Here is an 18168-nt window from a genome sequence, read left to right as displayed (position 1 = left end):
ACATTAGTTTATTCATTCCTCCCCTCAGCTGTCTGAAATAAGTATTGTTTATAGATGAGGAAACTGAGGCCCAGAGAGGTTGTATAACTTACCCAAGGTCACACAGCCAAGAAGAGATGGATTTGAGAATTAAACCTGGGCTCTAGTGCCATAGAAGTCAGGAGGGGGTCTGGGGCTGGGAGGCAGCTCTGCTTCGTACCATCCTCATGACTGGACAAGGCTACCTCCCTGTACTTATCCCTGACCTGTTGGAGATGTGGATGTCTGTGCTCCACTCCAACCATGGTTGGACGGTTGGCAGGGCTGGCTCCCTGTCCGTCCCCCTGGGAGAGGTCTCACAAGGCCACCTGGCCATCTCTGCCCATTTTAGCGGAGTTCTCCCGCCCAGCCTCGGTTAGTGAGAACCATGACGCAGGACCCGATGGTGACAAGCAAGAGGAGGATGGCGAGTCTGGGGGTAGGCGGTCAGAGGCCGAGGAGGGAGAGGTCAGGACTCCCACCAAGATCAAGGAACTAAAGGTAGGAGCCTGACTTTCTCATACCCTCTGACCTGGGGATCAGGAGGCTGATTCTGGGTCTAGCCTCGGTCTTGGCCTTGAGGTATTTCCAGCTGTGGCCGAGCACCCTCATTATGGGATGCACCATGGACAGGGCCTTGCCCACTACCTTGACATCCCCTGGTGTTGGGTGGTAGGCACGCTGCCCCCTTCCCCTCCTTTTGTCCTACTTCCCCACAGGGGCACTCTGTCCCCTAGAGGACTTCACCCTCCCCTTGCCCACTCCTAATTTGCCCCTTTGACTCTGATTTGGGTTTGCATGGCCCCTTCCTCCCCAGAGCATGATGGGGTGTCCCTGTAGGCCTTCACAAGGATGAGGTTCAATTATGTCCCCTCCTGCTGCCCCATGCATTTCCCACACACTTGTGCACACACTCCTGCAGGCACGCATGGCCTCTGGTGGGCATGCATTCACTCACAGTTTTTTACCCCTCTCACAGTAGGGTCATGCACCGAGACATGCAAGAAGCATGCACACGGGCATGTGCACACATGGGTATAGCGTATTTCCGTCATGCAGTTGTAGCTTGGAGCACAGGCCCCTGAACATACATGCTGACGGCAAGAAGCATGAATGCCCAGAGCCCTCATGTCCTGTTTACTGAGTGTGACTGCCTGCTTTGTCCCCAGTCCTCCCACCCCCTTCTTCACCTCCCCGGGCCAGCACCCTGCCTCACACCCCACACCTTTGGCTACCTCGCTGCCCCTTGGGTGGCCCACCAGCTTCCCTGGCCCCTGCTCCTCAGGAAAGAACCCTCTGGGCTACCTGCTGCACCAGACCTGGCCAGGGGCCAGTGCGGTGCCTCTAATCCATTTGCTTTACTGACCCTGCCGGTTCCTTCTCCTTCTCCCGCCTCTCGCTAGCCGGAGCAGGAAACCACGCCAAGACACAAGCAGGAGGTACTGCATGGGACCTGTCACTACTCACCCAGCCATTCGTATCCCCAGCTCATTTGTCACCATCCCATAGTCCACCCCAGGCTTATGTCCTGGTACCATCGCAGCTTCAGCTTTGCCTCTGTTCCTCGGCCATACTCCTCCCCCCACTACAGCTCCTCCCTCCTCCTGCCCCCTCTCCCTCCCCAACCACCCTTCCTTCTCTCCCTCCACAATCCAGCTCCTTGCTCAGACTACCCCCTAACCAACTGCTTCCCCCTCCCTCCTTCTACCTAGCCTCACACTCTGCCTCTTCCTACCACCCCATGCTTGCTTCCCAACTGCTGATCATCCGGCCTGTGTCCGCCAGCTCTTCCAGTCCATTCCATGCTTTCGTTGGTCTCATCTCCCCCACCCGAACCCTTCCTTAGACTCATCTCCATACCACTGTTTGGTCATGCCTCCACCTCCTCTGTGTCCTCTGTGTCCTCCCCCCAAGCTTCTTTTTGTATCTGTTGACAACCAGATGTGGGAATGTGGGTGGGGTGGGGAGGGAGGAGCCTCAGGATGCTTCTGGCCTTCTCACACTCCAGCTTCCCTCCCTCTGGGTGGAGCTTGCTGCTCCAGCTCTGTGGAGAGCCTCTTCTTTTCTCTTCTCTCTCCTCTTCCTTCTCCCTTCCGTTGCTTCTTTGGACTTACTCCTCTGTGTTAAGGACTTCACCTTTCCTTTCACACAGTCCCCAACTCTTCATCTGAAACTGTACTACTCTAGAAGCCAGTCTGTTGTAGGCCCTGAGGGAGAGGACAGGGGCTGGGGTGTAAGAGCCTGGCCTTGGTGTCCCACAAACTGGGTTTCAGCCTGACTCTCTGAGGGTCATGGGTAAGCCGCTGGAGGCCCCAGTCCCCCATCTGCACAGCAAGACATGTGGACTAGGTTTCCCCAAAGCCCTTAACCCTAATCAAGGATCGCAGGGTTCCACTGCTCCCTCTCTCTCGTCTTCAGGAATGCTGTGTGCCCACAGAGCCAGTGTGGCAGGTTCAGGATAGGTCACAAGCCACATCTTGGGTCCATTGCAGCTCATAGCCCACTGCTTTGTGCAAACCCTGTCGGGTTTGACTTCTCAAACATTGTTCTGAGACAGTTCAGCTCAGGAAGGGATAGTACAGACAGAGGGTTCTTTCCTTACAGACAGATGTCTGGAGGGAAAACAGAAGCCTCAGTGGCATCAATTTCCTTCCTGAGATAACTCATGAGTCAATCATAGTGGATCCTTGGATGCCAGAGATAAGCCCAGGGGAAGATTTTAGCCTTGTCCAAGGGCAAGCTTGCCTTCCAGGTAATTCTTCCAGAATCAGCTGATCTGACTTTATAATAAGCTGAGATTGTTCATCTCTTGTCCTGAATTGAGTTGACATGAATCCTAAAACAGCCTTGCAGATAAAGATGCTTGAGCTAACAGCCCACCCCTAAAAGTAGGCCTACTGGCTCCTGTGCAAAGGCTGATCCTCACTTGACCTTGAGGTGGATTACTCTGTCATGCTGCACTGGCTTGAGCTCAAACTTGGCAGTTTAATGGGGGACACGTCTAAAACTCCAGCTATACCCAGATCAGTTCTTGTGCCCAGCCTTACCTCTCTTCTTCCTGGTCTCCATTTCTCCTAATCTCTTGAATACCCACAGCACCCTACTTTGTCTATCTAGCCATATCTTACCCTGTCTGCTCTTGAGGAGTTGGTATCCACCAGGTATCCAGAAAATCCTGGGTGATTAGGAAAAGTAGTGGCTCACAGTAGAGAATGCTGAACACAATCTTTTCCTGGCTCCTATGGCTCATTTTTTCTGGGTATCCCTGGCTTAAGGAGTATCTGCATGCTAAGCCCCCTAGGGCCTGAGCAACTCACCTGTTGGGCTAAGAGGGGCCTAGACTGAGGGTCCTGCTAAGCACAATGGTCCAAGTCTTGGCCAGAAGGGACCAGGTGCCCTGGAGGCCAGGGAGTGGACCAGAGCAGCCCAGTGAACAGGGTTGGCCAGTTCTTACTGTGCCTTGGTTGTAACCAGAAGAAAGTCACCTCCATGCCCAGTTGAGACTTGGTGCACAGCACCAGTGGAAACTCACCCCATCTTATGGGATTTGAGTTACCTTGCTGGTTCTGAGGCCAGGAACCAGGCAAAGGGAAAGAAAAGGTGGTGCTTGGCCAGAAGCCTCCTCTTCTTAATCTTAAGTGCCTTTTGATCCTCTTTTTAATCTTAAGTGCTTTGTGCACCTGTCAGGGCTAATCATGTCTGCCCCACTTGGTTCATGGGGTTCAGTGAGGGTGAGACGGAGTCCTGGATGGGAATCACCTTGCTGATGTAGGGCAGCGACCACCATGGTTACCATTTGCACCGTGCCCTGCATCCCCTGCTTGGAGCTGTTCCTCTAACACCCACTGCCCTCTCCATCCACCCCTAGTTCTTAGACAAGCCAGAAGATGTCTTGCTCAAGCACCAGGCCAGCATAAATGAGCTCAAGAGGACCCTGAAGGAACCCAACAGCAAACTGATCCACCGGGATCGAGACTGGGAACGGGAGCGCAGGCTGCCCTCCTCGCCCGCCTCCCCCTCCCCCAAGGGCACTCCTGAGAAAGCCAATGAGGTAGGTCTCACCCTGAACCCCTCAACAGGGGCTTTGGGTAAAGAGGGTTGGGAAGGTTGTTCTGCACTGACTTACACTCATCCTTCTCACCTGTATGCTTCCTCGAGTTGCTGCACAAGGTGCTGATGGGGATGGGGGTGGGGGTAGGCTGGGAAAGACAAATTCACTATATCTTGGAATCCTTGGGCCCCAGGGACCACCTTGAAAAACTCAGAAGACGCTGTGGCTTGGTGTATTCCCCTTCCATCAGCCGGAGTACAATGGAGAGGGGTGTTTATTAGGAATGTAGGTTCTGGGGCTCCATGTAAGACCAACAGAATCAGAATATTTGGAGATAGAGCCTTGGAATCAGCATTTTAAACAAGTGCCCCAGGTGATTTTCCTGCACACTAAACTTTGAGAATCCCAGTAGTTGTATCCAGTAACCAGATCCTTTAGCGCCTGTTGTGAAAACACAGATGGGCTGTGTGTGTGGGGGGTGTGTGTGTATGTGTGGGGGGGTGTTCCCTCCTGGAAGGATCCTTGGAGCCCACTAGAGGGAACGAATCCTCCAAAAAAATCAGACCTGCGCCTCTTGCTTCAGAAAAGGATCCCACACCCACCTGTCTTTCAGAATGGAAAACATGGGATGTTTTCTCAAATGAAAAAGAGATAAAGATAGGACCTTGAGAATTCCTGTATTTATAATCCCAGCTATTATTTTTAGCACTGCAAAATCTTGGCAATATTTAACCCCCATTTATACCTAGGTGTTTTCTCTCTAGCACTGCTGCTTACTTGTCTCAAACCCAACAGATCTAGACTTACACCACCTGGGTTTGAATTCTGACTCTGATTTCCTGCTAGCTAGATGACTCTGGGCTTGTTACTTAACCTCTCTGAGCTTCCATTAGGTAGAGATAATAAAAGTACCTACTTCAGAGGAATGTTGTGAGGAGCCAGGAAAATCAACCATGGAGGTACTGGTAGAGTCCCTAGATGCTCAGTAGGAGTTACTTACTATTTCATTTTGAGAGTCCTGGGGCTAATTTCAAATCAGAACCCCTTTTAAAGTTGGAAGGACTCTCAACCTACTTGTGGTCATCTCTTTACAGATGGGGCACTGAGGCCCAGAATGGAAGTACTTGTTCAGTGTCATAGCTGATAGAAGAGGGACCAGACCCTGATTTTCTTGTGTCCCAGGCCATTGTATCTGCTATTAAATCAAAGCTGCCTGAGAGCAAGACCAAATCTTGTGAAGACCAGGATAGAGTCCACTGTGAATGTACTGCTCTCTAATGCTTTGAAAATTGGTGATGCAGTCATGATCTAATAAGTAAACATTTGATTGAATTAGCACTCCCCATATGGCCTTGACATGCCAGATAACAGAGGGCCTCGTCCAGTGAGGCTGCTGGCCTGTAGTTTCCTGGCTGGTGATTCACAATATTAGGGATGCTTTGAGGGTCTTTAAGTTCAGTGCCATGGAAGGAGGGCAAATCTGCATCTACTGAGGACCTCTGTGATCATCCCTGGCACAAATGAGACCCTGAAGACTCTGGCCCCAGGCCATGGGAGCTGGTCTGGTGATCCAGTTACATGCCCCACTCCTCTTGCCCTGAGAGACTTGACCAGAGTGGCCTGGCTGTGGGTGAGGATAGATGGCTTTGAAAGGGTGGGACTCCAGCAGAGGAGGGCCCCATGAGCCCTGGGGATCTGGGCTATGGAGCTTCCAAGTGCCTCAGAGCAGCCTGGCTTGGGAGTGTGCCCCACCTGCTGGTAATAGCTGGAACTGCTAGAGATGGGTCTTCCTAAAAGGTGGAATCTGTTCCAACCCTTGCCCCTCACTGTTGCTCCAAGAAGTGTAGTCCACCTGCTGGAAGGGATTCTGTTCCAGGAGCTCATCTTGGAGCTATGAACCATTTAGCAGGCCCCACTGGCATTTAGAGGCCCTTGAAGATTGGGGACATGGGGAGAAGCTGTAGGCAAGGACTGGACTGGGTTGTTGGGTGGGTGACAATACCTCTCTGAGCCTCACAGCCTAGTCAGCCCATCTAAAGTGGGACCAAAATTGCCATTCCATAGGGTTGCTAGGAAGGCTGAGTGAAATAGTGGGTATAAAAGCACTTTAGAAACTGCAAAGTGCTGTATGGTTATGGGGCCATTGCTGATGGTGACTGGAATCCCTGATCCAAATACAGACTTTGTGGGGGCTCTCCTGCAGGAGTGTGTCATCAGAGAGGTCCTAGTAGCTTCCTCATATGTTGTTGGGCCTCATCTGGACCAAGGGGAAGACAGGGGGAACTTAAATCAAAATAGGGGCTCCAAATTTTAAGAAGAGTTCCCATTTCCCAAACCCAGGTTTTCATTTCAAAGATAACTTTATGAAGGGCTAAGACCCAAACTGCAGGATTGAACCATTGCTTAAGCCAAAGACACCCGGGGCAGATTTGGGATCAGAGTCTGAGCGGTATGGCTCCCCAGCCTCTCGATTAAGAGTCTCTGGAGTGAGAGTGGTATGGTTCCACATCCTCTTGAATGAGAGCAGTGAGAAAAAGGCCCAAAGCCAAGGTGCTGGCTGGCCGCTGACTGTGGGCCGTCCTCACTTAAAGGGCCACAAGGGGCAGCTCCTCTCTCTCCTGCCCTGCTGGCTCCTTCCTGATCTAAGCCACAAACCCTGAGGGTGTGGGATTTACAAAGCTGGGCTATTTACAGGCTCTGTGTGTGTATCTCTCCTGCTTCCTCTCTCTCCCACTTTTCCTATCTCTGTCTCTCCTTCCCTTCCTCCCTCTTTCCCTTTCCTCCGGCCCTGGGCCTCCCCTGCAGTCCCGGAGGACCCAGGACACCTCTCCGCAGGACTTGGCACCTGAGCCTGGGACGGCCACAGGCTGGGAAGTGTTCACTCAGAAAAGCCTCGCAGCGTCTCCTGAGGTTACTGTCGGCACTTCCCCGCCCACACACAGCCACTCTAATGGTCTCAAGAAAACCCTGTCTCTGGGGTGAGGGGGGTGGACCAGGCTCTGCCATGCAGGTGGAAGCAATGGGTAGCCCTTGTATTCCCATGCTGTGGCAAGTGATTGTCCCCATCCCAGGGATCCATAAAGGGCCAGCCCCTCCCTCATCCATTGTTTTTTCAGGAATCAGGACTGAGACCATATTCTGAGAAGACAGGACAGTCTGAGTCTGGCTCTGGCTTCAAAGGAGAGGCTGAAATGATCTCCTTCTCTTGGGCCCTCCTGACTTTACAGGCAGGCTCTGATGTCTAAGCTTGGGATCAGGGGTCATGGCACCTAAATGCCTTCTGCCCTGAAGTCTTTTCTCTGTTCAGAAGCCCGAATAAGGTCTAACAGTGGCTGTTTAGGGGATGGCTTCTCATTCATCCTCCGCCTTCGTCTTCTCTAAACTCTTGGCAGGCGGACAAAAGTGGGCATCTGGCTCCAAGGAGATTCCTTGGGGTTGAAGAGATGTTGGCCAGGCAAGTGTTCTAATGAGGAGAGCATCACTTCTGTGCCCAGGATGGCAGCGGGGGGGTTGGGAGGGCACCTAAGTCCCGCTAGGCATGGCATCCAGGCCCAGGGAGTGGGGGGTGGCACTGTATCTTCCTCCCTGCCAAGAGCCCATAGACCATGAGGATTGGGAGGTACTGACCAATCATCTGGGTGGAACTTCCTTCTCCCTGATATCTGGCCCTCCCCTTTTGGCATCTCCCAAAAAGTACGTATGAGGGCATCTCCCTTTTTAAATTCCCATGGAAAAAATTTCTAGCTGCTGAAAAATGTGCTGAAACTCTAAAAGAGACAGAAGTCAGCACATAGGTGGTAAAACAGAAATCACAGTTCCTGTCTGAAGTTTTCTTCAATGTGAAACTAAAATAACTACCAGAAGTTGGACAGGAGTCAGTAGCATCCCAAGGTTAGGGAAAAAGCGATGCCCTGGAGCACAGAGCTGCTCCTAGAGCCAAGGACAGGTGCCCATACTCCGGAGCAGGGGTGGTGGGCAACACGCGCCCTTCATCAGCATCCCTGCAAATCGTCCATTCCAGCTCCTTCCACAGAGGGGGCTCTTATCATTCCGACCATACCATATCATATCAGCAGACCATTTTGTCTTCAGTCATCTATTGAGAAGTGTTCATGTTGAATTAAAATCTGCCCTTCTGCATTACCTGTCTGTGGGCCTTGCTCTGCCCCTGCTGCCCTTAGATCTGCTCTGCATCCTCCTCCAGGACAGTCCTTCAGAGTTAAGTACCCCTCTCCCCCTGAACACTCCTCCTTTCTTCAAAGGTTTCTCCCGGTCGTGATTTCTAGAGGGCTTCTTGTCCTGCATCCCCTCTTCTGGGTGTCTTCTGTAAAGAGCAGGGCCCAGAATGTGACCCAAGGCCCCAGGTGGGGACTCAACAGCCCAGAGACCACAGAACTGCCTGGTGGGAGATTTTCTCCCTGTCATGGCTTGGGTGGGAACAGAACGGGCTCCATTTCCTTCTACAGCTTCAGCTCCTTGCCGCAGTACTCCCAGCTGATAGCAGGGGGCGCTCTGAACAGGCACTGCAGGTCCCCTGGCTCTGTGGAAAGAATGGCGACAGGGCTACCAGACGTCCCATCTACCTTGTGTAGTAGGGTCAGAACAGCTTTCAGACAGGTGCAGTCCTACCGGTGCCTTCATGCCAGTGAACTTCTCTCTTTTTTGCTCTCAAGTCTTGTTTTTTCTTTTCAGGATTTTCACTTGTTAAAAGCAGAGCCTCTTTTTCCCTCACTGCTCACTCTATGATCTGTGTAAGTCACTTCCCCTCTGGGGAACCTCAGTTTCCCCTTCTGAAATAAGGGTAACAGTATCTGCTTTCCACATCACCATTTGGATTAAATTTAATCTGACATTGCCTGGCACAGATTAACTAAATATAAGTATGTGTTTCCTTTTTCCTTTCTGCAGAATTTTTCTTTCTATACTGTGCTAGTTCCCACCCCACTCAGCTTAATTTCTAGGCTTCTAGTTTCTAGAAACTAGTTTTTGGTTAGACTTGGGGCAAAATGTTCCAGAAGGGGTCTCATTGACCATCTGTGGCCACCATTGCCAGGCTGATGATGTCACTACACGCTGAAATGGGGGCCACTGAGGGTGCCTCCTTCCTCAGTAGAAGAGAAAAGAGACCTGGCTTCTATAGGCTCTTGAAGCACTTTTCTTTGGGATGGTTCACATGGTATTGTCCTGAGACTTAGCAACCTGCAGTAAAATCCCAGAAATCTACACATGGGCCTTCTACCTTCCGCTTGTCTCTCTTACCTGTTGGCAGGATCCACAGATGGGACAGGACTCTTTCAATGAAGTTTCATTCCCTGAGAACCATGGAGATTTTGCTAGCATGGATTGAGGGAGTGGAGGTGAGAGTTTACAGCGCTCCCTGATCTTTCAGAATCCTTCAGATCTAATGGGGTCTGACAGACTCCTCACCAGGCCGTAACCTGAGTCAGAGCCCAGTCATATAAATCTCTCCCCTCCTGTTGGGAGCAGCTTCTGGCACATCTTACCATGGAGGCACTTCCCAGAACTTGGAGTCAGAGACTGGATTCTAGGCCTGCCTTTTCCCCTAGCTCACTCTCTGACCTTGGACATGGTACTCACCTTTTCTAGGCCTCAGTTTCCACATCTGTACCATAAGAGGCTTGAGTCAGAGCAGTGGTTTCAAAGGAGGGTGATACCTTGACACTAGGGCAGCCGAGGCCTCCCCCTTAAACATGGCAGCCTGTATTTGGGTTACATATTGGACTTCCGTTGAGATGTTATGTGAAGAACGTATTCTTTGGCTGCAACATTAGAATTCCAGTGGCCTTCTTGCTTTTTTTAATGATTCTGAAGTCCATCATTCCCTCCTAAGTATTGTTTGAAGGACTGTAGGAAGGATGTTGAAAGCTGTTTTGTCGACAGTTTGACAGTGCTACCCTCTTGCTGGTGCTTTTGACAGGTGATTGATACTTGGGTCTTTAGATCTTTTCCTTCCATGATGTCTTCTGTTCAGCCCTTTTCTACTCTTTCTGTGGATTTTGTGTAGAATTCTCCAAGAATAGGCTTTGGTATTCTTTTCCCTGGGAATCAACCCTACAAAATTCAAGCTGTTCAAGCCATTGTGGTGACTGGCACTGACTTGAGCTGCGCATTTGGCATTTTCCATTCTAATCTCTTTCCTTCCCAGGAACTCTTGCAGAAAAGTCAGATTTTAGGCTGTAGCTGTGGAACTTAATTCAGTGCTTTCCCTCTTGACATTAGATCACAACTGGGATCCGTATTCTGTAGGTTGTGAGATAAGTCAGCAAGGATCTTAGGAATCAAAAATCAGGCACTCTTTTCTTGACTCTACCATGAACTAAATGTGACCTTGGGTAAGTCACTGACATTCTCTAGGCCTCAGTTTACACATTTGCACAATGAGGAAATTGGACTAGAAGATTTCTTAGGAGTTCTTTTTGTTCTAACCTTCAAAGACTCCATGTGATGTAAGTTACTTTCTCCTCTGACAGTGGCAATTGTATTATTAAAAAAGGAAGAGGAAGAGTCCTGGCCCATCTGTGGATCTCCATTGTCCCATGATTAAACATGGGGAGGGCATGAGACCCCATCCCATTTTACCAAGTTGGGGTAGTGGTTGAGGGGAGTTGGTAAATAATTTGTTGGGTGCCTTGACGGGAAGGGTAGCCTTAATGAGGCTGACTAGCATTGTCACGCCTTTCTCCCCCCAGCCAGTTCTGGGGACATGTTAACTTTTGGTGGTAGGTTGGTCCCTTCTTGCACAGGAAACAGTGACCTGTTTTTCATGTGCCTATATTTCATGTTAACTCTTCTTGCTCCAATTGAAACACAGGGTTCAGAGCATTGGGTATTTATAGAAAGAGAGTACACTAGGCCAGAAGAACTCAGTCTCCTAAAAGCGGCCACCACGCAGCAGGAAGAAAGTAAGGCAGGCCTCACAAATATCCTTGCTGATGGCAAACTCTCCAAGGTAAACATCCTGGTGGACAAGTTCAAAGTTGAAGTGGCCACAGAAGAAATGGTGGGAGTCAGAAGAGCAAAGACCCAGCAACAAGGAAGGATGATTGCAAGCCCTGAAGACTTCGAGTCAGTGTGGGAGGAAGGCCCCTGGGTCAGGGAAGGCCCAGGAGGGCCTTCTCTGGCTGCAGGCTGCACACTGGCAGAAAATCTCCTTGAGGGCTCCCAGTTGAGGGTGGGCACTGGGGAGGCGACCATCAAGAAGCGCTGGATCTCAGGTGGTCAGCTGGAGGGCCAGATGGAACTGAGGAAGGAGCTGGAGGAGATCCCGATTTGTGGAAGACCTGCTGCGTCAGGGGCCAGGCCAGCAGAGGCCGAGATCCCCTCTCCAGCCTCCGACAAGGGAGGACTCCAGTCGTTTCTACTGGACCCAGCCCAGTCAGAAGCCAGAGCCGACTCGAGTGATGAAACCGAACCTTCCTTTGCAGAGCGGAGCTTCTACTTAAACTATGGAGGGAAAGACTCTGAAGACCAAGTCCCCCCTCCACCTCTGGATGCCCTTCCTGTTGACGAGACCAGGATAGAGCTCCCAGAGAAGCTCCTAGAGAGCTCTGAGTGGAATTCCTCAGGCCTACAGGGCTTTGCTGCAGCTTCCAGCAAGAATAAGAATGAAGAGAGTGAAGCCCACACGGCATCCTTAGAGGAAGGGGCAGGGATCCCTGGGAGCCACAGAAGACAAGATGGCCTGGAGGTCTTTGTTGAGCAGCTTGGTAAGGGACCTTCTCCAGGGCAGACATTTGCTGAGGACTGGGAAGAAGCTGGGCGGGGGGTGGAAAGAGAATTTAGCCACCCAGCATCCAACATAGGCACAGAGGAAGAGACCCCCAAGAGTGGAGATTTGACGGAAGAGGCTGAGAAAAATATCCCAGCAGGATGGAAGAACCACTCACCTCACAGAGGAGGAGGCATGCGCCCAGACCTCCCAGCCTGCATCGTTCCGCGGTCCATCCCTCCTAATGATGTCAGGAAGCCAGCCAAACTGGACAGAGGCAGCTTCCTGCCCCAAGACAGGGGACTGGTTCACACACAAATGGGAGACCCTGCAACGGAGGACAGCAAGGCCTCAGCGTTTCTTCAGATGGAGGTGATCACCCCCATCCCAGCCTTCCCTGGTCCCTTTCAGGCTCAGGCAGCTCCAGAGGAAACTTCTCCAAGCCCAGTCCCTCGTGGATCAGGGGAGCCTCCACACCTTGGGGATCCTTTTGGAGAACAGTCCCCTGCTTTTCTCAAACATGCCCATCCTTTTAAAGAGAGCCCGGAGCCTAAGGACCACGTAGGACTGTTCGTGACCCTGGACAGAGGAGAGCGCAGGGCACCTCCCGTTGCCAGCAGAAAGCCCAGAGTTGTCTCTGAAGAAGCTGAGGGAGCTGTACCCCTGGCGTTGGTGTTCCCTCCAGGGAAGCAAAGGGAGATGACCTCTCTCCAGGCTGGGGGCCGAGAGGGCTCCCTGGAAGATATTAGCAAGACCTCAGTGGCCAATAAAATTCGGATCTTTGAGACCCATGGAGCTGAAACTCGCCGAGCGAGTCAAGGCGAAACCAGGGCCCTAATAAACGAGTTGTCTCCAGAGACCTCCATGAGTCAGGTAGAGCAACAGCGGAATAAGCTTTTGGATCTGGGCTTCGTCCAACTCCAGCCCCCAGGGGACTTTGCTGGCCCCAAAGCCAGCCATTCCTCAGTGATGCCACTGGCTGCCAGACACTTCAGGGAGGGCATTTCTACCACATCCCAACAGGAAGGATGCACAGAACTCGAGCTCGTGTCCCCTGATTCAGGCTGTGAAACTGCGCTGGAGGTAGCCACTGGGGGAACTGGCCACGTGAGCCCCTGCCCCCACCACTGCCCCCGAGCTGGGGGAGTAGACCGCATGCTGCGTAGCTCCGTAGTAGCATGTTTCAGTGGCCCCTCATCATTACTGCGATCAGAGGCTGCTTGTCCATTCCTATGAGTTCTTTCCCCTAAACCAGCCTGAGGGTAGCCCAGGCGGAATGATGGGTTCATCTGGTTGGCCTGTGTTAGCTTAGCCACAGAGACCCTCGGCTTGTGGTGTGACCTGGTGCCCAGAGGGTCACACAGCCCCAGTGGAGAAGGTTGGCACCACCGCCAGCAAACTACACACTTGCTTTGCCTTGCTGCCCCCACCTGCTGGGCTCCTACCTGTTTTGCTTGGCTTGTCCAACGATCTTCCTTCACCCTTTCCCTTCCCTGGCTCTCCTGCCTTGGGGAAGCTGACAGTCCAGAGGTTTCCATCCTTCGCTTCTGGTTCCCTCTTGGTCCCACTGCCAAGTTCCTTTCTGCCTCCTTAAGACTAACTATCTTCTCTAATCCAGAACACATCCGGAGATGCGGTCAGGGAAGAGAAGCACATCACCAGCTTAGCAGCAAACCCCCCTGGAAAAGGGGGGCGCCTGAGATTCGCCAGCCCCTCGGGCCCTCAGGTCTCTGCAGCCCCTTGGTGCCCTGATGACCCAGTCATCTTCACCTGGCCGGGGTGCATCGCTGCCTTAGATTCCCACCTGCTCGGGCAGTGCCTCTTGTGGCAGCTCAACTCTCGCTTGTCTGGAATGTGTCCTCACACCTCTCAACCTTCCAGAAACTAAAATGGAAGTTAAGTTTAGCAAGTGAATCTCTAAGTGCACTGAATCTCTAGAACCTGAAGCCAACTACTTTAAAAAATATTTGGTGGGTGTTAGATTGGGCTTTAAAAAGAACGTCATGAAACAGCCAAAAATGTGAATGTGGTGTTTAATCCCTGACAGGCCAGTTGAGAGGTATGTATGTCGGACAAGAGTTGCTGGTTCCCCTCCAGCGTTTCCTTGGCCTGCTGTTGTCAATTACACTGATGGGACTAGAACCTCCACTCCATGGCCTGCCCACCGGCCCCTTATGGAGCTCAGGGTTGAACTGATGCAGCACCCAGCTCCCAGGAATTAACCCCTGTTGTTCCTCCCCCCTAGACGATGCTGACCCCTCCCACAGAGACTCAGTGGAATTGACAAACCATGTTGGCTTCCTCTTTGTTTCTCAAAGCTCTTGGCTCCAGCCTCCCTGCCTCCCCGTCCCGGGTTTCCCTAAATCCCTGGGTCTCCCTCCTTGGTTTCTGTCTCTTGATGTCCACCTGCACGGATGGGCCTGGATCCAGGCTCCCATCCCTGCCTTGCGCACAATGCCGCTTCTAATCAGCTCCCAGATCCAGACCCTGGATGGGGCTTCCTGTCCAGAACGAACTGGCAGGATGTTTGCTTTGTACTCGCTTTGGCCATCAGCGGGAGACCCTCGGAAAGGAGCGTTCCCCACTCTTGAGAACTTTGCGGTTTTTTAAAGCTTGTTGTCATGCCAAGGAATCTTTCCGGGAACGTTTTTCGTTTCCTGACCTGCTCTTCTATTTGAGACGTTGAAATGGCCCCAGGGTTTCTTCTGTCATTCACCATCTTGATTTCTCTCTTTCTTCCCACCCCACACCCCTGTTCCTTTGATTTTTATCTGGCCATAGAGAGCAGGGCTAAGGGAGGGCTCAGAGGAGAAGGTCAAACCGCCCCGTCCCAAGGCCCCAGAGAGTGACACGGGAGACGAGGACCAGGACCAGGAGAGGGACGCGGTGTTCCTGAAAGACAACCACCTGGCCATTGAGCGTAAGTGCTCCAGCATCACGGTCAGCTCCACATCCAGCCTGGAGGCTGAGGTTGACTTCACGGTCATTGGTGACTACCACGGCAGCGCCTTTGAAGACTTCTCCCGCAGCCTGCCTGAGCTCGACCGAGACAAAAGCGACTCCGAAACTGAGGGCCTGGTGTTCTCCCGGGATCTCAGCAAGGGGGGCCCCAGCCAGGAAGACGAGTCTGGGGGCATCGAGGATAGCCCAGATCGAGGGGCCTGCGCCACCCCAGATATGCCCCAGTTTGAGGTACAGTGGAGCATCCTGGAGACCTGGGCCTGGCGGGCACTGCATGTTCAGAGGGCCCCGGGCCATCTGTGAGAAGACTGAGCCACCAGCCTGCAGCCCAGAGCCCCTCAGCCTGAAGCTCTGTCTCGTGTTGCATGACTGTCCCTCCGCAGAACAGCATGGTTCTGTGCTCGCATGTTTGCCATCTTGGTTTACCCCTAACATGCACTCCTTGGCGTTTTAACCCTGTGACCCCATTGCTTGCCTGAGGTCAAGCGATGCCAGACAGTCTGGTCTTACTCGACTCCTCCTCTCCCTGCCTGTGTTGCATGGCACCTGCAGAGAGCATGGGCTTGTGGACTCGCGGGGCTCCTGCAGCCTGGTTTGGAAGTTGGTGGCTTTTCCTGATCCTGGCCCAGGCTCCTCTCCCTGGGGCCTGGGCTTCCTGGGGAAGGGGCAGCAGTTTAAATTCATCTGGCCCTGGGGTCTTGGGGTAGCAGTGGAAACTCCTAGAGAAGAGGAAATGTCCGCATGGAGGGGGACACGGGGATAGACTGTGTCTGGGTCTCTCTGCTTTGTGTCCTTCCTTCAGAGGAACTTTGTCACGTGATTCCTCTGCCCCCTCATCTCTTACAGTCCCAGTCTACCTCCTACCACACTCTCCTCTCCCCCGTGTTCCAGGCATTGAAATATGAGCTCATCTACTCTGGACTTTCACTCCATGGTGTACTTTCTGGGTAGAAGGTTTTCCCTCCCTTTCTCTGCCTTGCAAACCTGTCACGTTCCAGGACCAAGTTCAGATATCACTTCCCTAGCAAATGCTTTCCTAACCACCCTGGGCAGAAGTGTTGGACCTGCTGCAGCCCCCTTGCTCTGTAATGTTTCTGTTCCCGGCATTGTCCCAGATAGTCAGGTTAGTGGCAGCCAGGTCTGCTTTCCTACTGGGTGGCAGCTGCTCTAAGCCTGCCTATAGCAGGCACTGATAGATGACTAACTGGATAAATGGCTAGATCTCAGGGTGACAGTAATCTGTGAGAATCCTCTCACTGCCTTCCCAGCCAGATGACAAGCTATTTCATTCATTCGTTCAGCTCACATATGTTAATATGCTAATAGTCATGTGAACTAGCCTGGATGGAGGACTCTGAAGAAACTGATCATTTAACTGAAGCCTTTTAGAGTAGAGGTTGAAAACTGGTGGCTCCAGGCCAGATCTGGCAAGCAGATGTGTTTTCTTGGACCTTGATTTAAAAATAAGGATGTTGAATATAAAATCCACAGTGTTGTTTTGTTTTTTTTAATATCATTAAGAAAATCCGATGATCCAGTCACTCAGAGGCCATGGCCACAGTTGGTCCCTACATGTTCTCCAGTTCACTCCAGTCCTTCGTAAGCCCACTTCACCCATTTCCATCTCCTGCCTGGCCTCTGTAGGCATCCAGTTGTATGACTCCTGCTCTCAAGAACAGTTCAGATGAAGCAGCTGGGAGGTGATGGCATAATCATCGAAGTCATTCAGGATGTATATAAGGAAAATACTTAGTGTGGGGCCTGACACAGAACATATTAATTGAATAGTAGATGTTCTTTTAATGGTAGCCTAAAACACAACTTATGGCCACCATGAGGTTATGTGGCTGCAGGGCCATGAGCAGGCCTGTCTGGGTACTGCTGATAGTTCTGGCTCTCCCCTTGGCTATTTGTCTATGACATCTCACCGTGCCTCTTTGCCCTGACCTGCGTGCCCTTCCAGAGACTTGGCTGGCTGCAGGGATGGGGGCTACACTGCATTTGGCTGTGAGCAGGAGCCATGCAGCGGCTTGGGTTATGGAGTTCTCTCTCATCTCCTTACAGCCTGTGAAAACAGAAACCATGACTGTCAGCAGCCTGGCCATCAGAAAGAAGATTGAGCCAGAGGCTGTACTGCAGACCAGAGTCACCACTGTGGACAGCACCCAGGTAACCCGTGCCTTTCATTGCACCCTGATCGTAAGCATTGGACATTAAGGGTGGGGTCCCCACCAAGGCCAAGCCCCTTGGCCAACCCTTGCCACGTTGTTTTCCCAGAGCCCCCATTTTAACCCCGATGCTCTTCTAAGCTTCATTGTCCTCCCTGAGCTCTAGAATTGGGTAGTGGAATGATTTTCTGTCCTGGACAGACCACGCCTCTTAAAAGCCTCAATTTCCCATCTCTCAAATGGGAATGAGCATGTCTCCCTTGTCTTTCTGGGAGGGCTGTAAGGGCTAGTGGCTAGTGGACTAGACTGTGGCTTTCAGATTGTTTGAAGGAGTTCGAGAGGTTTCTTGACGTATCCCTGGGAGAGAAGAGGGAGACCTCTCAATCCAGCTTTTGTTAGAATGGCTCACATTGGATCATTTTTTGACGTATGCGGATTCCATATCAGATTGGCAATGTGAACAAAGTGAGAAAAAGATAGAAGATCATTTGTCTTAGCAAGATGAAATGTACTTGGTCCCCTGGAGAAAGTGGTCCTAAATAGACACAGGTGAACTGCAGGTGTACAGGTGCATGGTACATTTCCTAAGTTTCTTTTGTGGTTTTTAAACTTTGAACCTTGAGATTGTAGGTCTGATACCCTCTAGGTTCCTTGCGGCCAGAGGGGCTACAGTGCAGGGAGAGGAGACTAGTCTGTGTTTTAAGAACTAAAGTAAGGTGTAAACCAGTACAATGTGGGCAACTCTGTCATTTCCAGAATACCCCCCCCCCACTCTTTATCACTTGCATTATGGTCTACATGGTAGCTAGTGCAATGGTCAAGATGCTCAAGTTCTGACGAGCTGTGTGATTGTAGGCAATGTGCTCCCTCTCTGTCCTATTTTGTTTCAGTAACACATGTTTTATTTTGCTTTCGTATAGAGAAATATAAATAAAACTAAAAAAGGCCCCAAATTCAACAGCCCAGTAATTCTCACTGACATCAAAACAATAGCATGGGGTGCCTGGGTGGCTCAGTCGGTTGAGCATCCGACTTCGGCTCAGGTCATGATCTCACGGTTCGTGGGTTCAAGCCCCGCATCGGGCTCTGTGCTGACAGCTCAGAGCCTGGAGCCTGCTTCGGATCCTGTGTCTCCCTCTCTCTCTGCCCTTCCCCCATTCGTGCTCTGTCTTGCTGTCTCTCAAAAATGAATAAATGTTAAGAAAATTTTAAAAAACCAGCAAAGTGTTCCATTATGAAAT

The 18168-nt window shown here is 51.6% G+C and overlaps 1 protein-coding gene across 12 annotated transcripts in view; it reads left to right on the top strand.

Moving 5' to 3' along the window:
• Positions 1 to 18168, top strand: part of EPB41L1 (erythrocyte membrane protein band 4.1 like 1) — a 152530-nt gene that overhangs the window by 117846 nt on the left and 16516 nt on the right. For 11 of the 12 annotated variants that reach the window (XM_042980487.1, XM_042980482.1, XM_042980484.1 and 8 more), the window contains 4 exons: positions 371 to 519; positions 3887 to 4069; positions 14580 to 14990; positions 16824 to 16928. In XM_042980487.1, coding sequence (XP_042836421.1) covers positions 371 to 519; positions 3887 to 4069; positions 14580 to 14990; positions 16824 to 16928 — 848 coding nt within the window. The remainder of the gene's footprint in view (positions 1 to 370; positions 520 to 3886; positions 4070 to 14579; positions 14991 to 16823; positions 16929 to 18168) is intronic. The other variant, XM_042980490.1, reaches the window with a different exon arrangement.

Source organism: Panthera tigris, chromosome A3 (genome assembly GCF_018350195.1).
Source record: "Panthera tigris isolate Pti1 chromosome A3, P.tigris_Pti1_mat1.1, whole genome shotgun sequence".
Classification (NCBI taxonomy): domain Eukaryota; kingdom Metazoa; phylum Chordata; class Mammalia; order Carnivora; family Felidae; genus Panthera; species Panthera tigris.
This window is presented reverse-complemented; position numbering and strand designations above follow the sequence as displayed.